The following is a 23,672-nucleotide window of genomic DNA, read 5'->3' as shown; positions in this document are numbered from 1 at the left end:
AAGCCTCTCTTTGCAATCTGCGCACAGCAAGACATTTCTACTGCAGCCAAAGCCAAGAAACTAGCTGCAAGCAACAAAAAGTTCCCCTTTATCACTTGTTCTAGAAGAGGCTGCACGCACTTCATCTCCAGCCCCTACCAGCCTTAGACCCAGCCTTAGGGGCAATCAACACTTCTGAGATCTACTAAATCCTAGATTACCACTTGACTGTGGTATTTAAAAGTGAGGATAAACTCAAGCAAGATAGACTTGGAACTTGAGGGGACAAGAGGAAGAGACAGTTTTCAAAAGCTCATTTCTTTTTCAAACGTATGACTATGTTGTTTAAATTGAACCTGGCTCTCTGTAGGCTCTGTTGATCACCGTATTAGCCCTGAGGAAGATAGGTCTAAGTAAGTGCTTGCAAATTGAGTAAGAAGTCCTGGGCCATACCTTCATGAGTTCTTTACCATCTCCATCAATTTATAATGGCTTGTTTCCATGTGGCAGTGACCAGATTAGCTATTTTGAAAGAACTCTGCCTGTGGATGCACTTATTCCAAAATAAATGCCATTTTGCTTTTCTGAATTAAGTGGACTTACAGGTAGAGAATGATTATTCTGAATAACATGAGAAAGAAAGTAATTTCATTCCTAAATAGACCACTCATCAGGAATATTCTGAAACGAGCTGTCTGGCTAATTTCTCATGTTGATGCTTTTTAGGGCACTGACATACTCGCACAGGCATCAACAACCAATTTTGTTTTCAGTGCATCCTTTTCCCGGAGAGGGTGTGCCAATGCAAGATGAGAGTCAGGTTGTCTTTGTCAAAGGTCTTTCATACTTCTCTGTCTTTACCTGACATTATTTCTACTTAACCTAACAGCATGAAATAATTTCTGAAAACATTCCTGCTTTTTCTAATACCAAAAAGCACTGCTGGAGCACAAATGGAATAGACTTGAATGTGTCCTACTCCACTTGTAGGAGATGCCAGTAGCAGCAGGGGCTTTGTCCTGGCTTCTTTGGAGGAGCACCCCAGTGAAGCCCACGGAAGCTTGGTCCTGCTCCCCAACTTAAGCATGTCTGGAGCGTCCTTCAGGGACGGTATTCCTCATTCCCAATTCTTTTCATTTCCCTTGAGTCAATGTACAGGATTTATTCGGGTCCATGTTTCTCTTGTGGGAGAAAGAACGCCTGGCAGCCAGAGGATAAGGTCTGGCACAAGAACATATGTCATTTCAATTTACCTGATGCTGTCTACTTCACTTTCAGCAGAAATAGAGGACAGTCATTGGGCTAAGCCTGCATTTTTACTGAAGCTTTCTTCTGCTTTTCCTCTCCTCCAACCTTGTTCATGTCTACTGCTGCACAGAAAAGAAAAATATGGTAGCAACCTGGGGCTTGGGAGAATACAGTGCCATGGGAATCACAGCATCAGGCCCACGGAGGGTTTTTTTCTTGCAGCTACCAGAAAACCTTCAAGAACTTCAAATCAGTACTTTTGGGGTCTGTTTCCTTTTTTGGAAGGGGGGAGGTAAAAATTCTGCTCCTGTTATCTCATATTGCAGAAATTGAGACTTGATGGGTACTATATTATCCTTTTTGGACCTCAGTCACTCCCAGAGATTCAAGATGAACTCTGCCTGCCCAGGCACCAGAGTCAGTGCCCCAGGGAATTTCTTCATATCTAAGGGATATGCAGGATGTGTACTCGCATGCCCTTGCTGCCTCTCAACTCCAGCTGTACATGCAGTTTTGCTTTAGGAACCTGTACCTCCAGTATTGCAATATCTTTTTCAGTCTCTGTCATCAAGAGTTTAAATACAGTTCAGATCAGTGTTAGTGGCCCAGCTCCAAACGAGGAGAATTGCTGCAATTCGTTATCTTGACAAATTAACTGGTCTGAGGCAATTCCTTTTTGAGAGAGATACAATTAGTTAACTCTTGAACTCTAGCCTTGCTTCAGCTCTATGGCATAGTTATGCACCTGCTCAAAAAGTGTTGATACTACAACTAAGCCTTTCACATCTGTAAATGCAATTCCTGCACTAAGAGCCTTAGTGTTACGCAGCCATGCCTTGCTGTCCTTGTGCCACTCTTGTACCCCACTGTAGTGTGGGATAACGATGCAGACCTCATTTGTAAAGGACTCTGACCTCAGCTGATTAAAAAAAAGGCTGTCTGAAGACCAAGGTGGTCTTGTTGTATAGCCTCTAGGGGAGGGTCAGTGCTGGAAGCGCAGGGTCCTCGTCACAAAACCACCAGAAGGGCCTAGCATGGAGAGTGTTATATCGGAGAGACACATCACCAGTTGCCCCATCCTCTGTTTTGAGTACAGCTGCCTGGTCCAGTGGAAAAAGCTGGCTTTCCTACCCCCATTCCACTGTGTAGAAAACAGTAGCCCATGCAGACCCGAAACAGAGATTTTCTTTGGAAAAGGAAACATCCTTCTAATGGTGTTTTCTCCTTGGGATTTAGGCAGGAGTCTCTGTTGCAATCTCTCAGCCCTTATATACCTGGTGAAAACTGGGTTGCCATCAGGTACCGTACCCCCCTCCTGACATGGACAGGAGCTGGTGCTCCAGGAAAGGCAGAGTGATCTCCAGCCTTGCCCTCGTTTCCCTCACCTCCTAGCCTGGAGCAGCAGCTCCCTTCTGCCTCTTTCTACCAAGCAGTGAAAATACATCCACAGCTACACATTGTTCTTCCAACCCAATGTGGGCAGATGCCCTTCTTATCCATTTCCCTGTGGAAAGCCCCTTAGCCATAGTTCACCTGTGGGCATTGTCTTCCCTTGCACAAGAGCTCCCAGGTGCTAAAAGATATCCCTTAACCATTCGTCCGAACCATTCTCTTTTGGAAACTCTGTTTGGGATAAGGCTGTCCTGCAGAAATCTTGTGTTTGCCTAGAGCCTCTTTGTATGGACTTGGTGGCTGGGAGTTTCCTTGAGCTCCTCTTTGAACTTCAAACCTTCAGCATCCAAAACATTTAACCCTCAATTTCTTTTCTGCTTTATCAGTTTGGCCAGCTTCCAGCTGGCAGCATTTATTTGCAGGCTTCCATTCTGCATCTTGTGTTTGCAGATGTATTTCTCTTTCAATTAACCCCTTGAAATGGTTTTCTTCTCCCCTGAGCCTATTTGCCTCCGGTCTGGCCGACATACCTCCCTGCTCTGGATGCCTGGAGGGTGGAAGCCAAGAGCGGACATGCTCAGTCCTTGGGCTGGAAGTGTGTTAAGTTTGTTAAGTGTGTACAGGGCAAAGGGTGTGCCCTGTACACGGGCATCACAAAGAGCAGCTGAAGGAACACACAAGTTCGGCAGCACCTGCTTTGCCTGTTGTGGGTTGGGGCTTGCTTCTGTGGAGTCTCTAGAGCATCACTTAAGAATAATCAGGTCTTCCCTGAATGCTTTCGCTGAGATGCTCTGGAGCACGCACCCGCATTTCCACTGCTGCAGCCTTCACCCCAAACAATGGGAATGTCTCTGCTCACCAGCAGCTTCTGCCCAGCTTTCCTTTAGAACAGGTATTTCTAGTCACTTAAAATGAAAAAAAAAAAAGAAAAAATAAACACCTGGTCTAAAGTACCACTTACCAAACAAAGAAAATGCCTAGTCACCAGGAATGTCCTCCCTCCTGTGCCTGCTGTAATTACTGAGCAATAGCAGCATTAGGTTGCTCATCTTGTGTCTTGGCACTCCAGCTTGTTAACATGCATCGGCAGCTGAGAGGAGAGCCGCTTGCCCGCTGCCAGGATTACAAGGCAAACTTCACATGGTTCGGGAAACCCGATAAAATCTAGAGGTGCAAGATCTCTATTGCTGGGACACTAGTCAAGCCTTTGACGTGAAAGGGCCTGGAATTGAGGCAAATCCTTGGTTATTCAGTCTCTTTCAGCTAGCGACCCATCACAGCTTGGTACTACTACATCTGGATCACCCTGTAAGACACACCTTTTTTTTTTTAAATTAAATAATATTGGCACTGCTAGTGTAGTTCCTAAGGAACCTGATTACTTAGGCTCCAGGGAGATATAAAATGAACTATTCAGCCTATATAGTGGTTAGCTTAATTTTGTGTATGATTCTAGCAGAGCAAATGAGTAGTAGAGATTGAAATCTCAGCCGGAGCTGGTGAAGACTTGGCATTTCCATTTGCAGAAAGTTTTAAAGCCAGGTTTCACTGCAAGCTGCAGAAGACTGCTAAGTGAAATATAACTGTCTATGCTACAAAAAAAAAGAGTTGTTGTTTGTAAATGTTAACTACTTCTTTAGTTTTATCACATAACTTTTATTTTAATTCTTAAATTTCCTGGCACACCCACTGAAACAGTTTTGCTGCTGCTAATTCGCCTAATACCCAACTAGTGAAATAATGACATGTTATGCTACTATTAAGGGTTGCTTCTACTTAGTAGTGATTGAAGTGCCTTATCTTCTCAGGTATCAAATTGTTAAATTACAACACAAATGGGAGATATTCTGATTTAATGTACCTACCTTTTCCAGCTCTCTCAGCAGTAACAGCTGTTCTCAATGAGTTTTAAAAGTACTATAAAACCAGTATTTCAACAATTTATATTTGTCAGATGAAAACATATCAGCACTGGGAATTAACAAAATAACAGAAAAATAATCTAAAAATAAGAAGCCATGGAAAACTAGACCAAAAGAAGCAGAGAAGTTTAGAGTTATATTTTTATATAACAAACAAAGCTGTGTGGTTTCCCTGCAGGAATTTGTTGAAACTAACAATTTTATTAGAATCTGTTTATTTAGAAAGATGTTTTTAGGAAAACAATTGTAGCCAGAAAAATGAGCTGACCACACTCAAGTCAGCAATAGAAGTTCCCACTAATTATGATACCACAAGAATTTTACCCAGTGGCTTTAGAAATACCTTCATGTAGTTTGAGAAAACCTGGGATAGAGTTAAGGTGGAGCAACTTGATAATGCTCAATCTCACGCCTCCTGCAGCAGTTATTTGCCTTTAAAAAAAAAACAAACCTCACAAAGGCATGAGAGCTTGATTTCAACAGGTCAAAATAAAAAATTAAAATAAAAATTTAAAATAAAAAAGAAGTTAATGCATAATAAAAGGAGATATGAAGTTATTCACATGGAAATAGCAATTCAGCTAAAAAAAAGAATTTGATTAAATGCCTAAAAAAAAAGTGTGATTGTTTGGGTTATTACTAAACTATACTGTTTTACAGCACTCGCTTTGCTTAACCATTTGCATTTCTTCAGACCCTTGATTTGTTTCTTTGAGAAAAACTCTACTATTTGCTTCTTTTTTTAAAAAGAAGAGCAGTATGTCTGAAGTCTGTGTGGTTCACCGGGAGTTCATTGGGATATATTTGCAACTCCTGAAGCAAAAAAATGATATTTTATCTTTAGAAGGAGTTACATTTTTTGAACTTATTGAATTTTTCAAAGATCAGCATGAAGAGTTCTGATTAAATGCTTGCTTCAGCATTTTAAAGGCTTCTTGTGTCCCTGTTGCCTAAGGAGGTCGTACATTACGATTGCTCTGTAAACATCAGATTGTACAGAATTGGCTCTGCATACCATGCCGGGCACACAAAGAAGAAGTCAAATGGCTTATCTCTCGCTTATCAACTAGTTTATTTTTCATGCCCAAAAAAGGCTATATTTTTACAAGAGCAGCTGCTACTTTGTAAATAATTTAATGGCTTCTGTTAAGTAGAGCTGTCAATTTTGCAAACAATATTAAAAGAAGATTTTCATTTTACCATGGGATTGCATGTTTTAAAATGCATTTTTATCCCTGAAAGTCCAGTGGAGAATACTGGAGAATGGAAACAGCTTGTGATTTGCAGACACAGATCCAAAAGAGAATAGATACAGTTAAATAATGACACATATATGAGCAGGGAAGGCATGAGATCTCATCACCTGCATACGGTGCTCAGAGAGCATCCTGCTCATTAAAGCATAGGAAAACTTTTAGTGAACTTGTAAAGACATGTATTTGGCTATTTCAGACAGGCGCTAAGTGTAGCAATAGCAGCTATCAGCAAATTTTGGAAATGCAGAATGTGCATTGTGTGGTTGTGTGTGTACAACATTATCCTAATATTGATCGTGACAAATGGGATTTTGTAGATAAAGATTTTTAGCACAATGTAATTCATATTATTGCATCTGATAAATTACTTTAATGATGAAATGTTAGCCACGATACCAACTCTCAAGTTTTTAAAATTCAAATTCAGATTCAAATCCCCAGATCCTAACATGTAAGCAAATGCTAGGTTAGAATTAAAAGCAGCAAGAGTTTATTGTGCAATAAGCCAAAGGAAGATTCCAGATTACCTGAATATGAAATCTTAGGTGCAACTTGTGATACCTCCAACACTAGCACAAAGTCAAGTCTTTATTAAGCACCAAACCCTAGTCAGAGCCCTCATCTAGATGTAAGGACCACCACCCTCTCCCAGCTCTATGGCATTGTTGCCAAAATCCTTCCCTTTTTAATTAAATGTGGGATAAGTTGCCTCTGGTTTGGGAAGGGCTGTGTTGTTTAAACAGTGTTCCTTGTGCATTTGTTTTCCCTGCTGTAGCACTTCTCACAGGGAACACAGTCCAATGTCCCACAACAAAAATGTTTATTTCTTTACTCTAGAGCTCATATCTGATGGGTTTGTGGCTTTGAACCACTCCTGGCATCTGATCCTATCTAACATTCTACTGCAACACTACAGCTGTATACCCAGACTAGAATAGGTTCAATCCTTGTAACTTGAGGTCAGTTTCAGATATTTAATTTAGATATGAAAGTGCAAAGAAATCTATTTGCACTCCCGTGGGTAAGAAACCCCCTCATCCCCCAATTTTGGCTACAAGTGTGCTTGCATATGACAGACTGCTCTGTTTTCCATGAGGTTCCTACGGATCCAGTAGCATTATTTAATAAGGTGTAGCTGTGCTGCATCCACAGCACAAAATATCAAAGTCAATGGCCATGGTTATAATTGCTCGTAGCATTCATATATTAGAAGTACGCCACACGAGGAGGACTGGACACATCCAAATTGTAGCCACTCCACGTTACAAAACTGCTAGGTCCCACCCAGAGCACGTGCATGAGTTACACTGAAGTGATTGACATAAGAGGGTTGTGATTTATTCAGATCTGGTTCTCAGCAGGTACAAGAAAATGCAAATTAATAGTATGATGGAAAGAGACAAAGCTGACCCAATCCTATTGTGTTTCCTTTCTCAATACACACTCCTCTCTCAGCATCTCTCAGGGTTTTACATTCTGAAATGCCACTGCTCCTTGGAGGTAGGTCAGCCTCAGGAGTGATGTCTAAGGAGAAGCCATGGACATCGTGTATTGGTAACTTTAAGGGGGTAAGTTATGTAGGCCTTAGACATTACTGAGTAGGTGGAAGAAGAAAACAAGATTAAAAAAAGATTAATTACACCAGCTTGATTCACACTGTACATTTTAGCTTTGACAGTTAGAAAACTAAAACGTTTAACATTTCCCTCCTTAAAAGCTAAGGCCAAGTGAAAAGGGAGGCTCTTCAGGACAAAAGACTCGGTTCACAGGTGGAAGGGTGGCAGTGAGAGCTGTGTTCCCAAGCAGAGGCTGTCAAAAGTTTGTCTCACGAGAGCTGTGGTGGATTTTACCTACACACACATAAACAGGAATTTTGTTTAAGCCCTTCCCCAGAGTTCTTCATGCATATCAAAAGCAGTTTCTCCTGTGCTTTTTAAAATTCTCTGTATTGCTCCCCTCCTTCTCTTGGCTACTCACTTTGCAACAGGCTCCAAGAAGAGATCTCCAGAGAAACCTACTTTTCTTGCCCTTGAGTTGAGTTTCCTAGACATAGAGCATTGCTTGTACACCTTTTTCTCCCCTCCTTTTTTTCTCTTTGGATTTTTTATTCAAGATAGAGGAGAAATTGCACCAGGGCCAGTTCAGCTCTTTTATTTATTGTAATGTGGTGTGTATGCTTGGAGGTGTGTTGCCCCTGACCAAGTTGGTTGTTTTCAGTGATTTCCCACATTGCTCCACGTGTGGGAAACAGCAGCACAGGCGGAGAATATCAGTTACCAAATTGGTTGCCACACTTCACCCTCTCTCGCACCACAGATGCTAATAATATTTAGGTAGCATGAAAAGTAGAAATAGTCTGCAGCAATCTTCCGGCATTAGCTTTTTAGGACTTGGAGATTCAGAAATGCTTACAAGTAGATTTGCCCTCCTAAGCCGGTGAGCATTCTGGGTCTCCAGCAAAAATGTAAACTAGCAGTATGGCAATGCTCACAAGAGTATTATATTCTTCGTGCTGCCCGTGGTGTGGCCATGGGTGTCGTGCAGATTAGCTTATACAGGATCTGGGAAGGCAGAGAACAAGGGGAGAAAAACAGGATTAAAAAAGAGAAAACACAAAAGGGTCTTATGATTTTGAGAAAAATCTTTTAAAGTCTGTATCTGTAACAGAATTTTTTTCCTTAATCCAGACTCTGCTAGCCTGGGGTTTGATTATTTTTATTTATTTTAAGTCTCACACCTAGAATACGCAAGTCCTCCTCTATATTTTTAAGTGGTTCAGGTATTTTCAAACAGTTTCCTTCCCCAAAGGGCTCAGACTGGAACTTGGGAATTGGAGGCCCTTCCTTCACCTACTTGAAGACTTCAGGTCTTGATTGTGAACCAAAATATTTTGAAACAAAGCTAAGGAAAGTCTTTATTTTTAAAGGAAGGAGTTAACACATACCCTTGTGGGGGAACAGTCCAATTGAGAAGACTTTGATCCATACGGCAACAGTGAAATACTCACATGCAGCAGCCTTTGGCAGCCAGGTAGACCTTCTGTAGTTGACAATGTAGAGAAGGCATTTCCTCCTTGGTAACTAAAGCCAACACACACTCGCTCCCTCCCTTCCAAAAACTCTTGGACGTGTTATTGTTGCTGGTCATTAGCTCCTTGGCCTCCTTTTCAAGGGGAAAAGTCAAGGGTAAAAGCTGTATAAGTGTATAGTTTTCCATTTAATTTGATCCATTACAAGACAGGACACCCTTGTCCTTATTGACATCTAAGGCAAACAGTTGGCAACTTGATTGGTACTTTTAAATTAAGTAAGCCTGATATCATATATTGATTCATCTTAACAGAACTTCTGGGGCAGTCAGACGAAGAAGACCCATCTCACGAAGCTTTCATTGACCGATCTTCAGAGCATGGAGGAGACCACGACCTGCCTGCTCCCAGTCCAGCCATCAGACCACCAGCGCAGAGCGGGTCCCGCAGGTGAGCGGCACAGGAAAGGGCACACGGGCAACTTGTGTGTCTATCAAAGATGTTTCGTAAGGCCAAGGAAAATCCTGTATTTCCATAACAGAAAATGGAAGGGAGGGGGGAAAAATTAACTAAAATACTTTTGAAATGTCTGTTTGATATTCTGAACTTTCCTGGCAACCTCAGTTGTCATCTGCATCATGACTGTAAACACAATAAAACATTAAGACACTAAGCAGGAACTAAGGAAAACTTAGAAGCCAGAAGGACATGGCATCGACACAAAGCTATCTCCAGAAACATAGACAGTTTGCGAGCATTTAACATGCACTAGCACAACCATTTTCAAATTAAACCATTTGGGCAAATGCAGCCTTCCTTGATGAATGTGCAGAAGAGAAATACAGCAATGGAAATGCAGCAAATTAATAGTTACAGGTGGTAAACAGAACTTTTAAAAACCTGACATGATCTTTACAGATTTCTGTAAGCTCATCGCTAGCCAGTGATCAAAATCCCTGGGATGATCTTTCGAGAGTGCCCTTCTTCCAAAGTTGATTAAAACCTGAAAGTTACCTATTATGAGAGAAACAACAGGTCTGACGACTGGGGTTTTTTTTTTTCAATGCTTTTGTTGCTAGTGAACCAGCACACCACCTTGCAACGGATGGGAAATTAGAATGAAACAGCTCTTCTGCAAAGGTTTAAAAAGTATTTATTTATCTTATTTTTCTTCATGTATTCTTGATAGAAAAGAATCAATTATTTGTTCTCAGTGAGCATATAGATGCACATATTTTTATTTTCTATGCCAACTGTATGTAGGAACATTTTTAGTAAACCTAATGTGAGTACAACATTGAACTTCCACATTGACAAATCATCCTAACCATTTGTATGTAACTGTGCTGAACACTCTTCATGTGGGCAAGAAACATTTCTTTCTCCTTCAGGAAATCTGTATATTACCTAGTTTTCTGTCTTTCCTCACATGAAGAGATTGAGCTTTTGCAGTATTAGATATAATGTCCATCATACCAGCTGCACACCACTAGTGAAATTTTTATTTTATACATAGCCTACAACTTTTAGGATACAGAACACTGTCTAAAGCTTTCAGAGATATCTAACAGATTTGGGGATGGGACCTGCTTTTAAAAATATAGTGCACAATTGTTCTGTCTTAACTTTTGGGATGGAGATAGCACTGTATTGATATAGGCAAATAATAAAGACAGTAAGATCATGCTGGAGACTGTATTGACTACAGAGGACTTTCCAAGTGTTCCAATAAAAGGAGCTCCTTTAACAGAGCACTAGAGCAGAGACTAATCCCAACATGCCTCTGATCCCAAAGCATAAACATGCTATCCTCCCTTCAGCTCACCTTTTCCCTTTCAGAGGTTGCTATGACTCACACATCTCTGGCAGTCCCGTGTCTGCCTTCATCAGGCGTCTTGGGAGAAAGATTGCAAAGTTCAACTTTACTCCTACTCCCGGGCTCCCCAACTTGACCACATTCACCTGCGCCTGGCCAGGTGGGTCACCAAAAGTTGCTGAGCCTCACGAGCGGCTCCTTGCAATCGCTGGAGCTGCATAAACTGCTGGGATTTCCTGAGGCTTTTGTTTGCCTCTTGCCAGGTTGGTGATTATAAAGCAAGCTCCCCACCCACGCGACCAGCTCCTTCGCCTGCTGACACCCGGTGCTTGCAGCTGACCTCCCCCAGGAGAGCCCAGAGTTTTTGGTTGCCTCTTGCAGAGCTGTGAAAGAAAACTCACAGCTCTCCTGGCTGGTCGCAACCACTTGAAGCGTGCCAACATAAATTTGAGTTTTAAAGGCACGCCCTGTGACAATGCCAACTGGCTGGGAAGGTCACCTGCTGAGGCACAGGTGAATCCAACAACCTCTTCTCTGTGCTTAAAAAAATCCACAGACGGTTGCAAGCACGTAACTGTGGCTTGTGTTTTGCCTCCAGTTTCACAGAGTTTGTTTTCTATAATACATCTGCTGCCAAGTCTGCATCAGACTTCTTCATCTGAAGAAATTTGTATAGAGAAAGAAAGGTTTTGAGTGTTAGGAGCCTACATAAATAGGGACATTCTCAGTTTGCAGTCATGGCAATGTTTCATCTTTCTGGCCAAGATCGGAGCATTGGGCTATGATTAATGGGATGAAATTTAACAAGTCGAAATGCTGGATTCTGCACCTAGGACGGAGTCACACCGGGCACAAGTATAAACTGGGAGAGGAGTGGCTGGAGAACAGCCCTGCAGAAAGGGATCTGGGAGTGCTGGTCGACAGCAGGCTCAATATGAGTCAGCAGCGTGCCCTGGCAGCCAAGAGGGCAAACCGCATCCTGGGGTGCATCAAACACAGCATAACCAGCCAGTCAAAAGAGGTGATTACCCCGCTGTATTCAGCGTTGGTGCAGCCTCACCTTGAGTGCTGTGTGCAGTTCTGGGCCCCACAATTTAAGAAGGATGTGAAGGTCCTTGAATGCGTCCAGAGGAGGGTAACAAAGCTGGTGAAAGGGCTGGAGGGCATGTCCTATGAGGTGCGGCTAAGGACTCTGGGTTTGTCTAGTTGGGAGAAAAGGAGACCGAGGGGCAACCTCATTGCTCTCTACAGCTTCCTGAGGAGGGGAAGTGGAGAGGGAGGTGCTGATCTCTTCTCCCTGGTATCCAGTGATAGGATGTGTGGGAATGGTTTAAAGCTGCGCCAGGGGAGGTTTAGGCTGAACATCAGGAAGCATTTCTTTACTGAGAGAGTGGTCAAACACTGGAACAGGCTTCCTAGAGAGGTGGTTGATGCCCCAAGCCTGTCAGTGTTTAAGAGGCATTTGGACAATGCCCTTAACAACAGGCTTTAACTTTTGGTCAGCCCTGAATTGGTCAGGCAGCTCGACTAGATGATCATTGTAGGTTCCTTCCAACTGAAATAGTCTATTCTGTTCTGTTCTGTTCTGTTCCATACTAGAGATCTGGCTGCCTAATCTGAGACATTGGCAGAGGACATAGTTTATAATGGGTAGATGGTTACACAGCACTTGAGGAAATTTCTTTAAATTGATCCAACATGTGAACCCAAAATTAAATCGTATTTGCTTTCTGCTGCCTCAGTGAATTCACTCGAAAAATGGCGACACCACCACCTTACTAAAACGCAGTGAAGTTTATAAAATCACAGCTGTTGAGCTTGCAGTTGAGCATCAAGTGCATAGCAACATTATTATTCTAACCGATTTCCCACATCACAAATTCATATCTGACATTTCCACTGTCCACTTCTCCCCAGCCTCCAACCACTACCTGCAGTTTCAAAATCAATAATCAGGACACATTCTCCCTCCTGTAAAGGCCCTTCATTGTTCGTTAGCTTGGTCATTTTTTGTTTCATTATTGACTTTCTCCATTTCTCATGCTGTTTAACGATAGTCTTCGGTGTTTATGTATTCTGCTCACCAGTGAGATAAATGTACATCCTGAATCATTTCCTATTTACTTCTGAAGTCTTTCCCCTCAAGAAAAACAAAAGAAGAAAATTCCATTTTTGTAATAGATTTACTACTATTCTTCTCTGTTCCCTAACCCCATGCACAATCCTGTCTTGGCCAAGTCACTTCAGCCGCGCTTTATATGTATTACTGTAGGCAACTTGTTGATTTACCTCCTCAGCATCATTTAAATCCAAGAGATATTGTCTCTGAGGACTTGATTTGTAGTCTGGTGAGCAAGGTTAGTCTATAGCTTTTGTTTGCTTCATTCCCCTGCATGTTGGCGTACCGTGACTTCCTACAGCAAATACCATCCTTTCTGGTGATGTGACAAGAGTCAGCTCAGATCTGGACTCTTCAGCTGTTAAACTCAAAGTTTAACATGAGGGAACGTACTGCTGCTCTCTTTCTGACCTTCCGGACATTTGCCAGTGCAAATGGTTCATTTCTGCTGTTATCCATCACAAATGCCCGCTGGGTGACAGAACTGAGCTGAAGCAACCTTGAAGTTGGATCTAACTTAACAGTTGAATCTGCTTTGAGAAGAGGACTGGGCCGGATGACCTCCAGACCTCCCTTCCAACCTAAAATCAATCTGTTCATTGCAAGTCGAGCCTCAGTGTTCAGTGTCATTAGTCTTGCAATAAAAACCCCACAACCTTATCTGTACAAGTAAATTGCAAGTCACACAATGCCAGTAGCACCACTCGTGCACTTGGCCTGCGTGAATGCAAGTGTACGTGACAGTACTCCCAGGCTCTGCTATCTTTGGGGTAGCAGTGGTTCCCCTAATCTCTGTAAGGCACCCCAACGGGACTTTGCAGGTGTTCAGCAAGAGTACTCGACGGCTGCTCTTTCTTCTTTCCCAGAGTCTTAATGTTGTCTGCCTTGGCTTTACATCTTTGTACCAGCTAGTCACACCAAACCCATGAAATCAATTGACCTACATACTGCATTTCTAACACTACTACCCCTGTCAGACCCAGATACTGTCCCAAATCTATATCTCACCCAAGTTTCTGGAAGCTCAACTCCAGCACATACCTGGGCTTCTTTCTTTCCTGTATTTCAGCTTTGACAGAACCTTTGTTTTGGGACAGCTGAGATGTATCTCATGATTTACACCTAGCCAGAAGCCCTTGGCAAGGGCCCTGTGAAGACTAGCAGAAGACGTTTCTGTTTAACTTACTTAATAAACCTTGTTACTGATGCCCTTCAGGGAGCCTAACATCTGCATATGTGTAACAGAAGCCCAGTTTTCAGGCTGCATGATTAACAAATCACTTCAATTAACTCTTCACATCATTATCTCCTTTGCTGCTCTGCCTAACAAGGAAAGCCATAGCCTGGGATGGAGACAGGGACAGAAAAGGGATAGAAAATGCTGGAACGAAAATGATAATTCATAAAATAGGGCTTATTTCGCTGAGAACTTATTCTAGGCAAAATCTGGTTTCTCTTCTTGCCTTAACAGTCAGAAAGCAGAGAACTTAGTTTGAGACTAAAGTATGTTTTACAGAGAGAGAAAATTGGCTTAACTCTGTGACATTTTATAAAGTGTTGCTGTCAGTGGAGAACTGCAGTCAACTTTCTGAACTGTGCACACACACACACAGAGTAATTTATGAGCTATAAAGATTTCAGGACAACACTCCAGATATAGAGGCATTTTATTTGCTGCATGGTGTCATTCACTCTACCATGAATGGGACAGTTCCAGTGAACAATTTTACAAGACAAAGCTCTCATCTCTGGCTTATGTTTGCCATTGACTATTGCCATTCTCTCTCTCCAAGTGTCAGATATGTTATAGCCTAGCAATTCTTGTCCTCTCTCTCATTCTTGTTACCTATTTATGGAAACGTTTTAATCAGCATAACCCTTTTGCTGCCTGTAAAAAAGGAAAATATTTTCAGAAGGTATGGACGCTGTTGTTCAGAGGACCAAGGTAATGTACCGATCCTCTCGGCAATGCATTAAGGGAACTGATTGACTCCCTGTGGAACAGCTTATTTCTGGATGAATCAACTAGTAAGTGCCTGCGACCGTGCCAGAGTCCGGCACATAAGAGTCAGCACAGAGCTATGGCTGCTCTCACTCCTCTGCCATTGGCATTGGTAACTGCGATGTGGGTTTCCTCCCCATCAGTGTGTCATTCTGTTTCCTTACCATAATGCAAGTGGATTTGAATATCTTGCATTTGTTGGTAGTGTCAGGATGTGTGTGAAGCTGGGTTGGGGTTTTTTTTAGCTTATTATCCATCCTCCTTGCCCCATCCCCCAAACCAGAACTACTCCTATTTTAATTAGGATATCTCTTATTTTAATACAAGTGATTAGGATAGAAGGCAAAAGTATATATCATCACAGTGATTTTTATCATAAAACTTTCCTGTTGCTTATATACTTCAAAATACACATATTTCTACTGCTCTACAAGGTTTTTATTTAAGCTCAGAAGCATGTTCGTATATTTTGAATCTGTAGCATCACTGATCAAACCTCAGAAAGCGTTAAGAGAAAACTGCATGACAGTCTCTCATATCTGTATATGTTGGCTATTAAAGCAGGGTAAAGAGAGAGAGAATTAGAGTTATCCCACTGCATCCCTTTTGCGTGTCATGTAAAAAAAAAAAATTAAACAGATTTCTTACTCTTACTCCATTGTTTCATGCAATTAAACAAAATAAGCATTCATCACTGTTACGGCACTTCTGTTTGTTCATCCACCGTCAATTATCTTTTTCAAAAGTTCTCTTTAACCAGGAAGCAAACCTGGTCTTAAAATAACAGGAATATAGGCTGAGAAATACAGTCTGCCACAGGTCCATGCGTAATCCTACAAGCTGCTCTATCTGTCCTAGCAATTTTCAGTTCCAAAGTAACTCTATTACAGGGCGTGCTGCAGGGATGTGGCGATGTGGTGTAGGAAATTCATCACGGAGGTGGGATCCAGCAGCTCAGCAGTGCTAATCCTGCGCAGTTGCTGCAGCCTCCGTTCTCATTCTTTGCTGTTGCTCAGCCCCAGTGAAGGCAACAGGAGCTTCACGTGCATTGAGAACGCGACAGCGGGCAAATATACATGGCTCTGTGCACTCTCAATTTCTACATCTGTAAAACTGAGATAATACGTTACCAGCTTCAAAGGGGTGTTGGGCAAATTAATTAGTCAACTTGTGTACAGCACCTTGAAAATACAAAATTAACTCTTATTAGCCCATAAGTACTCAAGATGCATCAAGGTGCGCTCTATGGCCTCTTGATTCCAGACAAAGGTCCTCTTGATTAAATTAGATTGCTAACGTATTATCGCGTTAGCTCACTTGAAGAAAGAAAAGTTTGAAAAAGCAATTTGGCTTCATCACATGAGCAGCGTGTATACTTAATGGAAATTTTTCCAGCATTCACAAAACAAAGAAAAATCAATAAAATGTCTGCCAACTGTTCCACTGAAAACATTTTATAATCTATAGCGCCGAGAATCCCGAGCCAAGATAAACCAGTCTTGCTGACAGAAAATACTGACAATTATTTTACATTGATTCAACTTGGCCCAGCCCAGACTGACCTTGTTTATTCATCTCAGTCTCTTAATTCATATTAACTTGGCATCAAAATGGGACATGTGGCATGTGGGCTGAAGACCCATTTCTGTATCTTAGACTCAGATAAATGTAGCGCATTGAGTACTTCCAGTGCCTTGAGCTCTTAGGTAGATTTATATGTATTAGACAGAACTGGTTAAGTTCCTTTTATCCCCGCTGGGCTTTTCATGTCTGTTGACTGTAAAACTAGAAGCTCAGTAGAAGTAACATCTTCTTCTAAGCCTTCGGATATACATGAAATCCTCCCAGTACTGGTCAATTTTAAAGACATGTCCAAAGAGGATGGAGGGATTTAAGCTCTTTTAAAACATAAAAATAGAAGGGTTATGGCAATTTGGCAGCCAAAAAAGCAATTTGCAGATCTCGGCAGAATCCGAGGCTGTGTGTAAGAAAGCTGATCAAGACACTATGGAGGAGATAATGGGGTTGAAGAGCAGAAGAATCCCTCCATTTTTGCAACCAGCATAATCTGGTCTCCAATGAAGTTTCTTAGTTTCTTTTGCTAAACCAATAAAGCTTAGCGTGATGGGAGAGTTGCATTACTGCAGCTTAAAAATGTCTCGGGAAAGCTGATGAGGAGAGTTGCCTTTAGTTACTTTACAGATGCCCAGCTGCTTGCGTAGCTATCTCCCAACTGGTAGTGTGAAGACAAAGGCGCAGGGAAAATCTGAGCTTTTTCTTTAATTATTTACGTTCTTGTCAGTAATAAAGGGCTTTTTATGCCTGGAATGTATTATTTGTATTATCAAAGCCAAGCGAGATTTCACACTGTGGCAGTTAATAAATTGGGTGCCGCACAAAAGCATTCACATTTTCATTCTCACAACTACACTGCTGTCATAGCTGAAAGCCACCCTCAAGTATAACACTACTTGAGTCAAACATGACTACGTCCACGGAGGGGGAAAATCCACCCAAATGAGGAGAATTCCCCCAAAGGGGATCCCAGTTGGCCTGGCTTGAGAGATTTATTTTATTTTCTCTCTTCGACTCATTCTTGCCAAAGGCAGCACCCTCTTGGACTTTGCCGGGCACTTGGCACTTTGCGGATGGCAGGATGAGCGGCAAGTCAGCAAGCCGAGATAGCACAAGATAACCTCTAAATTTCCAGTTCCACTGCCTTGGGAATGGATTGCCTTTTCACACACCTACGTAAACAGAGATTAATGATGAGTGAAGAAACTGAGACTAGCAAAACCAAAAAAAAGAAAAAAAAATCCATCCGCATTTTCCGTAACACATAGCTGACATTTTCCTCCCTGCAGCTCCTTCATGACTTGGATTTCAGTGATAGGGGTGGTGCGGGGACAGGGTTTAACCGCAAAAATCTGCCCTTTGGGTCTGACATCCTCCTCTCCCGGCATCCGCCCAACCGCCTCCGTGCAGGGCTGCTGCAGTGCCAGGTGCCTGCTGCGTGTGTTGCACATCCCCAGCCTGTCCTGCTTAACAAAACCTTAACTGCTCCAAAAAACACTAGCTTTACGCCACATCCTTGAATGACAGAATGGTGCCGGAGTGACTGCATGGCCAGATGAGTGATCTAGTGATGCTCAGTCAATAAACATACTGGCATCTGATAAAAAAGAGCTACAGTTTGTAGCCAGGGAATTACACAGGCTGCTGTGTACTTGAAAAGATAGAAAACAAACAAAACAGTTTTGCTCTGCTATGCAGCATCTCCCCAACTCTTCATCCTTGCTCCCTCCCCTCCTATCACTTCTGTTTTGTTTTCAAAGACCCACCAGCCGCAGACAGGCAGAGGACACCGAGCGTAAGCCTGGAGCAGATGGCTGCACCACCTCCCCAACAGGGAAACCCTTTTCCAGCAGCCAGGAAGGTAAGCGAACGAGTCGCTTTCAAATATGCACAAGGGGGTGAAGCTAGAAATAATGGCAATTGCTATCTTGAAAAAGAACTTGGATCTAGGAAGAAAAAATAAGGCAGAGGCATTGCAGCATGAGCTTGGTTTGTGTATACCTAGCAGGGAGAGGCATGGGTACTCAGCTACCAGCTCTCACGACGTAGAATAAATCATCTGATAGTATGAATCTCCCTATCTCGCAGTGCTATTCATGATTTAACAAAGACAGACAAAGTGTTTATTATTAGATTCATTGTTGCTCTGTTATTTGGTGTGCAATGGCCAGGTCCTCCAGCAGCAGAGCTTCACCCTTTACGTGGCTTGTGAAGCAGCATTTTACACTACTCCTGCAGGGGAGTTCTGGAGTAAATGGACGCAGACGTCTTGCTTCGGCAGTACTCAGTATCTCCATCATAGCAGATTCAAAGTAGTGCAACGGTATAATAAAGGAGTAGTCCAGCACGAGAAAGTCACGGTTAAAGAGTCGTCCTGTAAAGTCAGCCAGGCACGGATATGTAAGAGTATTTGCACAAGGGGTGAGACGGGGATTTTTATCTTCTGCCTTGTCCGGGTGTCCCATCACTACACTGACAGGTATGTAGGAACTGAGCCAGTCTCCAGGCACAGTGACACGGAAAGTCGAGGCGTAACTGCGGTTCCTATAGCCACAACTGAAATAGATAGTTTCAAACAAGCCAGCTACGGGTGCGCTTCCACATTACAGTGAAGCTCAACTAGCAGCTTGTCACCATCGAAACAGGAAGGTCCTGCTTCCCCCTCGCCGCCTTCTTCCGCCCACGTTTACAGGATCACACAGGGTGCTGCCAGCATATTAACCCCAGCAAAAAAAAAAAATCTGTTTTCTTTCCCGTGGGCTTTTGTCCATCCCCTGAGCCGAACTGCATTGCCTGGGGATCAGAGGACACCACAGACAGCACCAAGTGAGGGGCAGAAGCACATTGCCTGCAGCAGGACTTCTTTTTGATGTTGGCAGCTGTTAATTCAGCTCAAGCTGTAACACGAAGCCTCATCCTCAAGCACCTCCAGCAGCAACCTGACAGCACACAGGCTGCAAAACCCTCCTGAGACACAAGACGAGCACTCGGGCAGGCAGCCCGCACTGAGCTCCACCACCCTACAGCTACCCCCATACAGGTAGAGAGGTGTGCTGCAGCCATGGTTCCGTCGCAACGCATGCATCCCACTCCTGCAACAGCTCCCCACTGAGTCAGAACGATGTGGGAACCCTGATTTATCACTGGCCTCACGTCTCCACACTGCCCTATCGGCAAAAATCATGGTTGCTTTAACTTGGTGTAGCATTTGAGAGTATATACATATCCTACATGTATAGACTTGTATAAGCAATATATTAAATATTTTAATTCATCCATTGAATAGCAGGATATGAAATAGCTGTGTCCTATCAAAAAAGTGAGTTACCTAATACCGTACCCTTGTTTGGTTGGGTTTTTCAGTGAGTTCAATGGAATGTAAATAACACGGTGATTTTTTTTTTTCTTTTTTTTTTTAAAGGAAATTTGAAAGCAGTTCCTACAGAGCAGGTAACGCATTTCTGATTTTTTTTTATTTCTGGTTATTATTATTTACTCTATTTTGCAGCTTCCTAAAACTCCTCGAGCCTGTCCCTGCAAGCTGTCTGCCTGCAGGGCTCTCACTGAAATTGGTAGAAATGCTCCTATACTGCACTGCTAGAGCGGGGCTTCATCTGCGACTTTGAATTGAGTGCAGCATGTAAAAGTTGAAAATTATTATTATCCAATGCCTGTTGGATGGGACCTAAGAAAGAACTTATTGTCCTCCATCCACGTTCAACTTACACGAACTAGCTGGCACTCGTATTGGCGCTTTCAAGAGCGAGACCACAGTGAAGAGGAGTGAAATACTACCCTATGGTTTCATGATCGCTTTAAGCTGATTTAACTGCAAGGTGCTGCCAAAAAAGGTGGACCGGCCCTCCCCCGGCTGCCAGCCTCCAGTCCCTCCTCCCTCTCCTGCGCTGGCTTGGGCGCTCGCCCATTCCCAGCCCCAAGAAGCTCACCAGGGCAGGAGAGGAGGAGAAGACCTCCACGTGGGCAGGGAAACCCTACCCCGTTCCCCAAATCCTTCAGCTCTCCCCGTCTCCCGTGGGGACATTCCCGCCCAGCCTGGTTTGGTGCCCCAGGTGGTTGGGTGTTGGTGGGGGTGCGTATAGAGCACATACATAGGGCGATTCTGTCTCCAGAGCTGATGAATCAGCAGCATGCAGTACCAACACACTCCTTCAGTTCTACTTTAAAGGAAAAAGATAAAATAAAATAACTAAAATAAAATAAAATAAAAGCTGTCTCACGGCAGCATGGATGAAGACACAAGAGTGCCTGTACTTTAGCCTCCTCCCAATTACAGTTCTGTTGAAACTTTTATTTTTGAGGCTGAAGTATTCAATGTTTGGCCTCGGTACAAACAGATCATTTAAAAAAAAAAAAGAAAGGAAACGCTTCAACCTCCCAGCAGAGCAGGATGGCACTTATTTATTTCTTTCATTACAAAACCAGCCCATGCCAAGTAAAATTGTGCTCTAAGAGCTGTTCTACCAGTCCCGAAGTGCTGGAGAACAACACGCGCCGGCCCCACCTCTGCAGCCTCCCGCAGCCCCTGCACGTTTTCACTGGGTGGAGGATGGGGAAAGGCTGGGGAGCAGGTGACAGAGTTCACCGCGCAGGGGTCGTGCTGGTGGGAAATCCCCGTACACAAAGGCTATCCCCAGCAGCCTTTTGATGGCTTTGGTGGCCTCAGGATACAGAGTAAAGTAAAATATAGCAGCAGTAACAGTCTGGAGACACTGGTGGGATTCCTGGGTTTGCAGCTGGGTTATCCAGGAGTTAACTGCCCCTTCCCTGAGCTGTGTACAAGATGCTCTTTGCCCCCACGTAAGCGGCTGAATTAATAAGCTAAGTTCATTTGAAAGCTCTGGACTATCACAATAAAATCCACAAGCACAAACTCTGTGTAACGGGGGTGATACAAAGATCAAAATTTTGCTGTCACATCACTAAGGACTTACACAAGAGAGCATTTAAAGGATCCTTTGGTTCCAAAAAGTTACTGCAACTGAGCAGTCACCATTGCTAAAAGCTGGTGGGTCAAAGTGTGACCTCTGCGACCCCCATGGAGGTGCCCTGATTTCATCACACATCGCAGAGCTGCTTGTGCACAGGAAAATGGGGCACCTCCATCCTTGCTGAGCTGCTCTGCTTCTCACAGGACCAAGGGAAGGAAGATGTGGGGCTGTTGGAGCCAGCAGCTCTGACAAGTGCTTGGGCTGCAGAGGGAAACGACTTGCTGGGTAAGAGGGAACCTGTTGTGCACGCCAAGTTTTTTGGAGTAGAAAAGCCATCCATGCAACACTAACTTTGTACTTCTGGGAATATGTTTCAAACACCATTCTGTTCTGACTTTTAATGGCATGTGGAAATTCAGAAGTCTTGCAGCAGTTGGGTACCAACGCAGGAACCAGCACCCAGCAAATCAGAGCAGCTCCTTTCTAGCTGGACTGACCTCTGGTTTTAGTTCAATCCACCCTAAATCCAACCCAAACCCACCATCAGCAGCAGCTCTACACCCGGACACCACTGCCAGCCTGCTGCATCAGTGCCAGCATTTGATGGACAGCCCATCCCCAAGGTCCCACTTTCACCCTCCTGCTCTCCCTGGGCTGGCATCCCTCCACCACCACTTCCCGCACGTTGCTTCAGAGGGAGCCATCACAATACTGGGCTCGATGCCACGCAAGGGGAGCACACCCAAAACCCAGCCCTTCTTGCACAGTCAATTCTGCAGGAAGAGCTCTGCAGCTGTGAGCCGGAGGATTTTCTTTGCCGCCCTTCGCCAGTTTGTTGGCGAAAGGCTGAAGCCAGAAGTGACCTATCCCCAGTGCAAATGGCCATGGAGGCCTCAGTGGGGACATATCCGACACAGACCCTATCTTTTGTAGGTGCATCATAATGCGCGTCTTCCTTGCTTGCTGCCGCTCTCAGCTATGAGGAAGCTTCTCCCTGAAACTGTAAAGATCGTACAACAAAATGTTCCCAGTCACCTGCCAGAGCAGCTGGCTGTCACACAGCCAAACAGTGCTCAGGCAGTTGAACAAGATTTGTTTTCTAGAGGAAAGCCTTAGCCCTACAGCATGCAAGAGGCGGCTCAGAGGCAAGACTGTGCTACCACGGGGGCCACCCGCATCCCCCTAGCAGTGCTGGTGGCTTTGCGCTAGCACAGGGCACATGTGTCCCCGCTGAAGCCCCTTGGTGCATGGGTGATGATGGGAGAGGGCTGCCACGGTGGTCTCAGCTCACAGGTAGGACAAATGCAGACCACATGCCTTTGCCAAGCTGGTTTGGGACCAGCGCTGGCCAGAGGATCCCATCACTGGGGACGAAGGTGGGGATAGCATAGGTGGTGGCCGGAAGAGCAAGGATAAGCTGCAGTTTTTCTTGCCCTGTGCATGGCTTGGTTGGGTACAGCTCTTCAAGCAACAGGGAAGAAGCAAATGAGAAGTGAGCATCCCATCTGCAATATTTGGTGGGGTCAGGATTTGGTGTTCATGTTCAGTCCTGTCTTCCAGGAAAGGCTGGAGATGGGATGGGGGTAGCCTTGAGGACCATGCTGCTCGAGACCCAGCCTACTCTTGCTGCTTTGAGCAAGGTGACCGGCATTATTCTGGGATTTGATAATCTTGAGGAAACTAGGAAACAAACCCTACATAGATTGGTTCAAAGAGTCTCTGTTTAGCAGCGCCCAGCCTTAGATAAGCAAAACTAAGCCTCCAAACACCCTGGTCACCAACCTCGGTACAAATTAGACCCTTTGGAAAACGTGAATCTCAATTGCTCTGTCACTTCTGGACTGGAGACCGATCCCATTTACGGTAGCTTGAGATGCTGAAGCCAATGGTGCCTCATGGCTACCAAATGGTTGTTTTAATATATTATCACTCAGCTAAATACCTATCAGCCAGAAAGGTTTTGTATGATGCTATCCAAGGGAAATGAGGCATTGCCGGTGTAAGGGAGCAGTACCTATAGATCCTAACAACAGGCATGTCCTTCCACATAGCCATTCCTGCAGCCTGGAATTGGGCGGTCTCTGCCTGAAAAAACAGGTGTTTACAGTAATCCCCCATGGCTTCTTCATTTCTTCTTCCCTCTCCCGCTCTCCTCCTTTCCCACCTTCATCATGCCCTTGACAATAATCCCCAGGAGAAAAAGCATAACCTCCCGGGAGCAATACGGCAGCACGGGGAAGAGGTTTTTCTGTATTTCCCGCTCCAGAAGACTAAAGGGATCCTCCATTCTGCCTCAGACCTGAGGAGACCAAGCAAACCACTGCCTCCATCCTGCTATCCCTGCAGGTCCGAATGGCTTAGTGGCTTTTCAATTACAGGGTGTGCT

General features: G+C 43.9%; 1 protein-coding gene across 5 annotated transcripts in view; it reads left to right on the top strand.

The window, feature by feature from the left end:
- WDPCP (WD repeat containing planar cell polarity effector) overlaps positions 1 to 23,672 on the top strand; it is a 160,030-nt gene that overhangs the window by 133,885 nt on the left and 2,473 nt on the right. For all 5 annotated transcript variants that reach the window (XM_076334985.1, XM_076334986.1, XM_076334988.1 and 2 more), the window contains 3 exons: positions 9,140 to 9,275; positions 18,098 to 18,198; positions 19,759 to 19,787. In XM_076334985.1, the coding sequence (XP_076191100.1) occupies positions 9,140 to 9,275; positions 18,098 to 18,198; positions 19,759 to 19,787 (266 nt within the window). The remainder of the gene's footprint in view (positions 1 to 9,139; positions 9,276 to 18,097; positions 18,199 to 19,758; positions 19,788 to 23,672) is intronic.

This window comes from Aptenodytes patagonicus, chromosome 3 (genome assembly GCF_965638725.1).
Source record: "Aptenodytes patagonicus chromosome 3, bAptPat1.pri.cur, whole genome shotgun sequence".
Classification (NCBI taxonomy): domain Eukaryota; kingdom Metazoa; phylum Chordata; class Aves; order Sphenisciformes; family Spheniscidae; genus Aptenodytes; species Aptenodytes patagonicus.
This window is presented reverse-complemented; position numbering and strand designations above follow the sequence as displayed.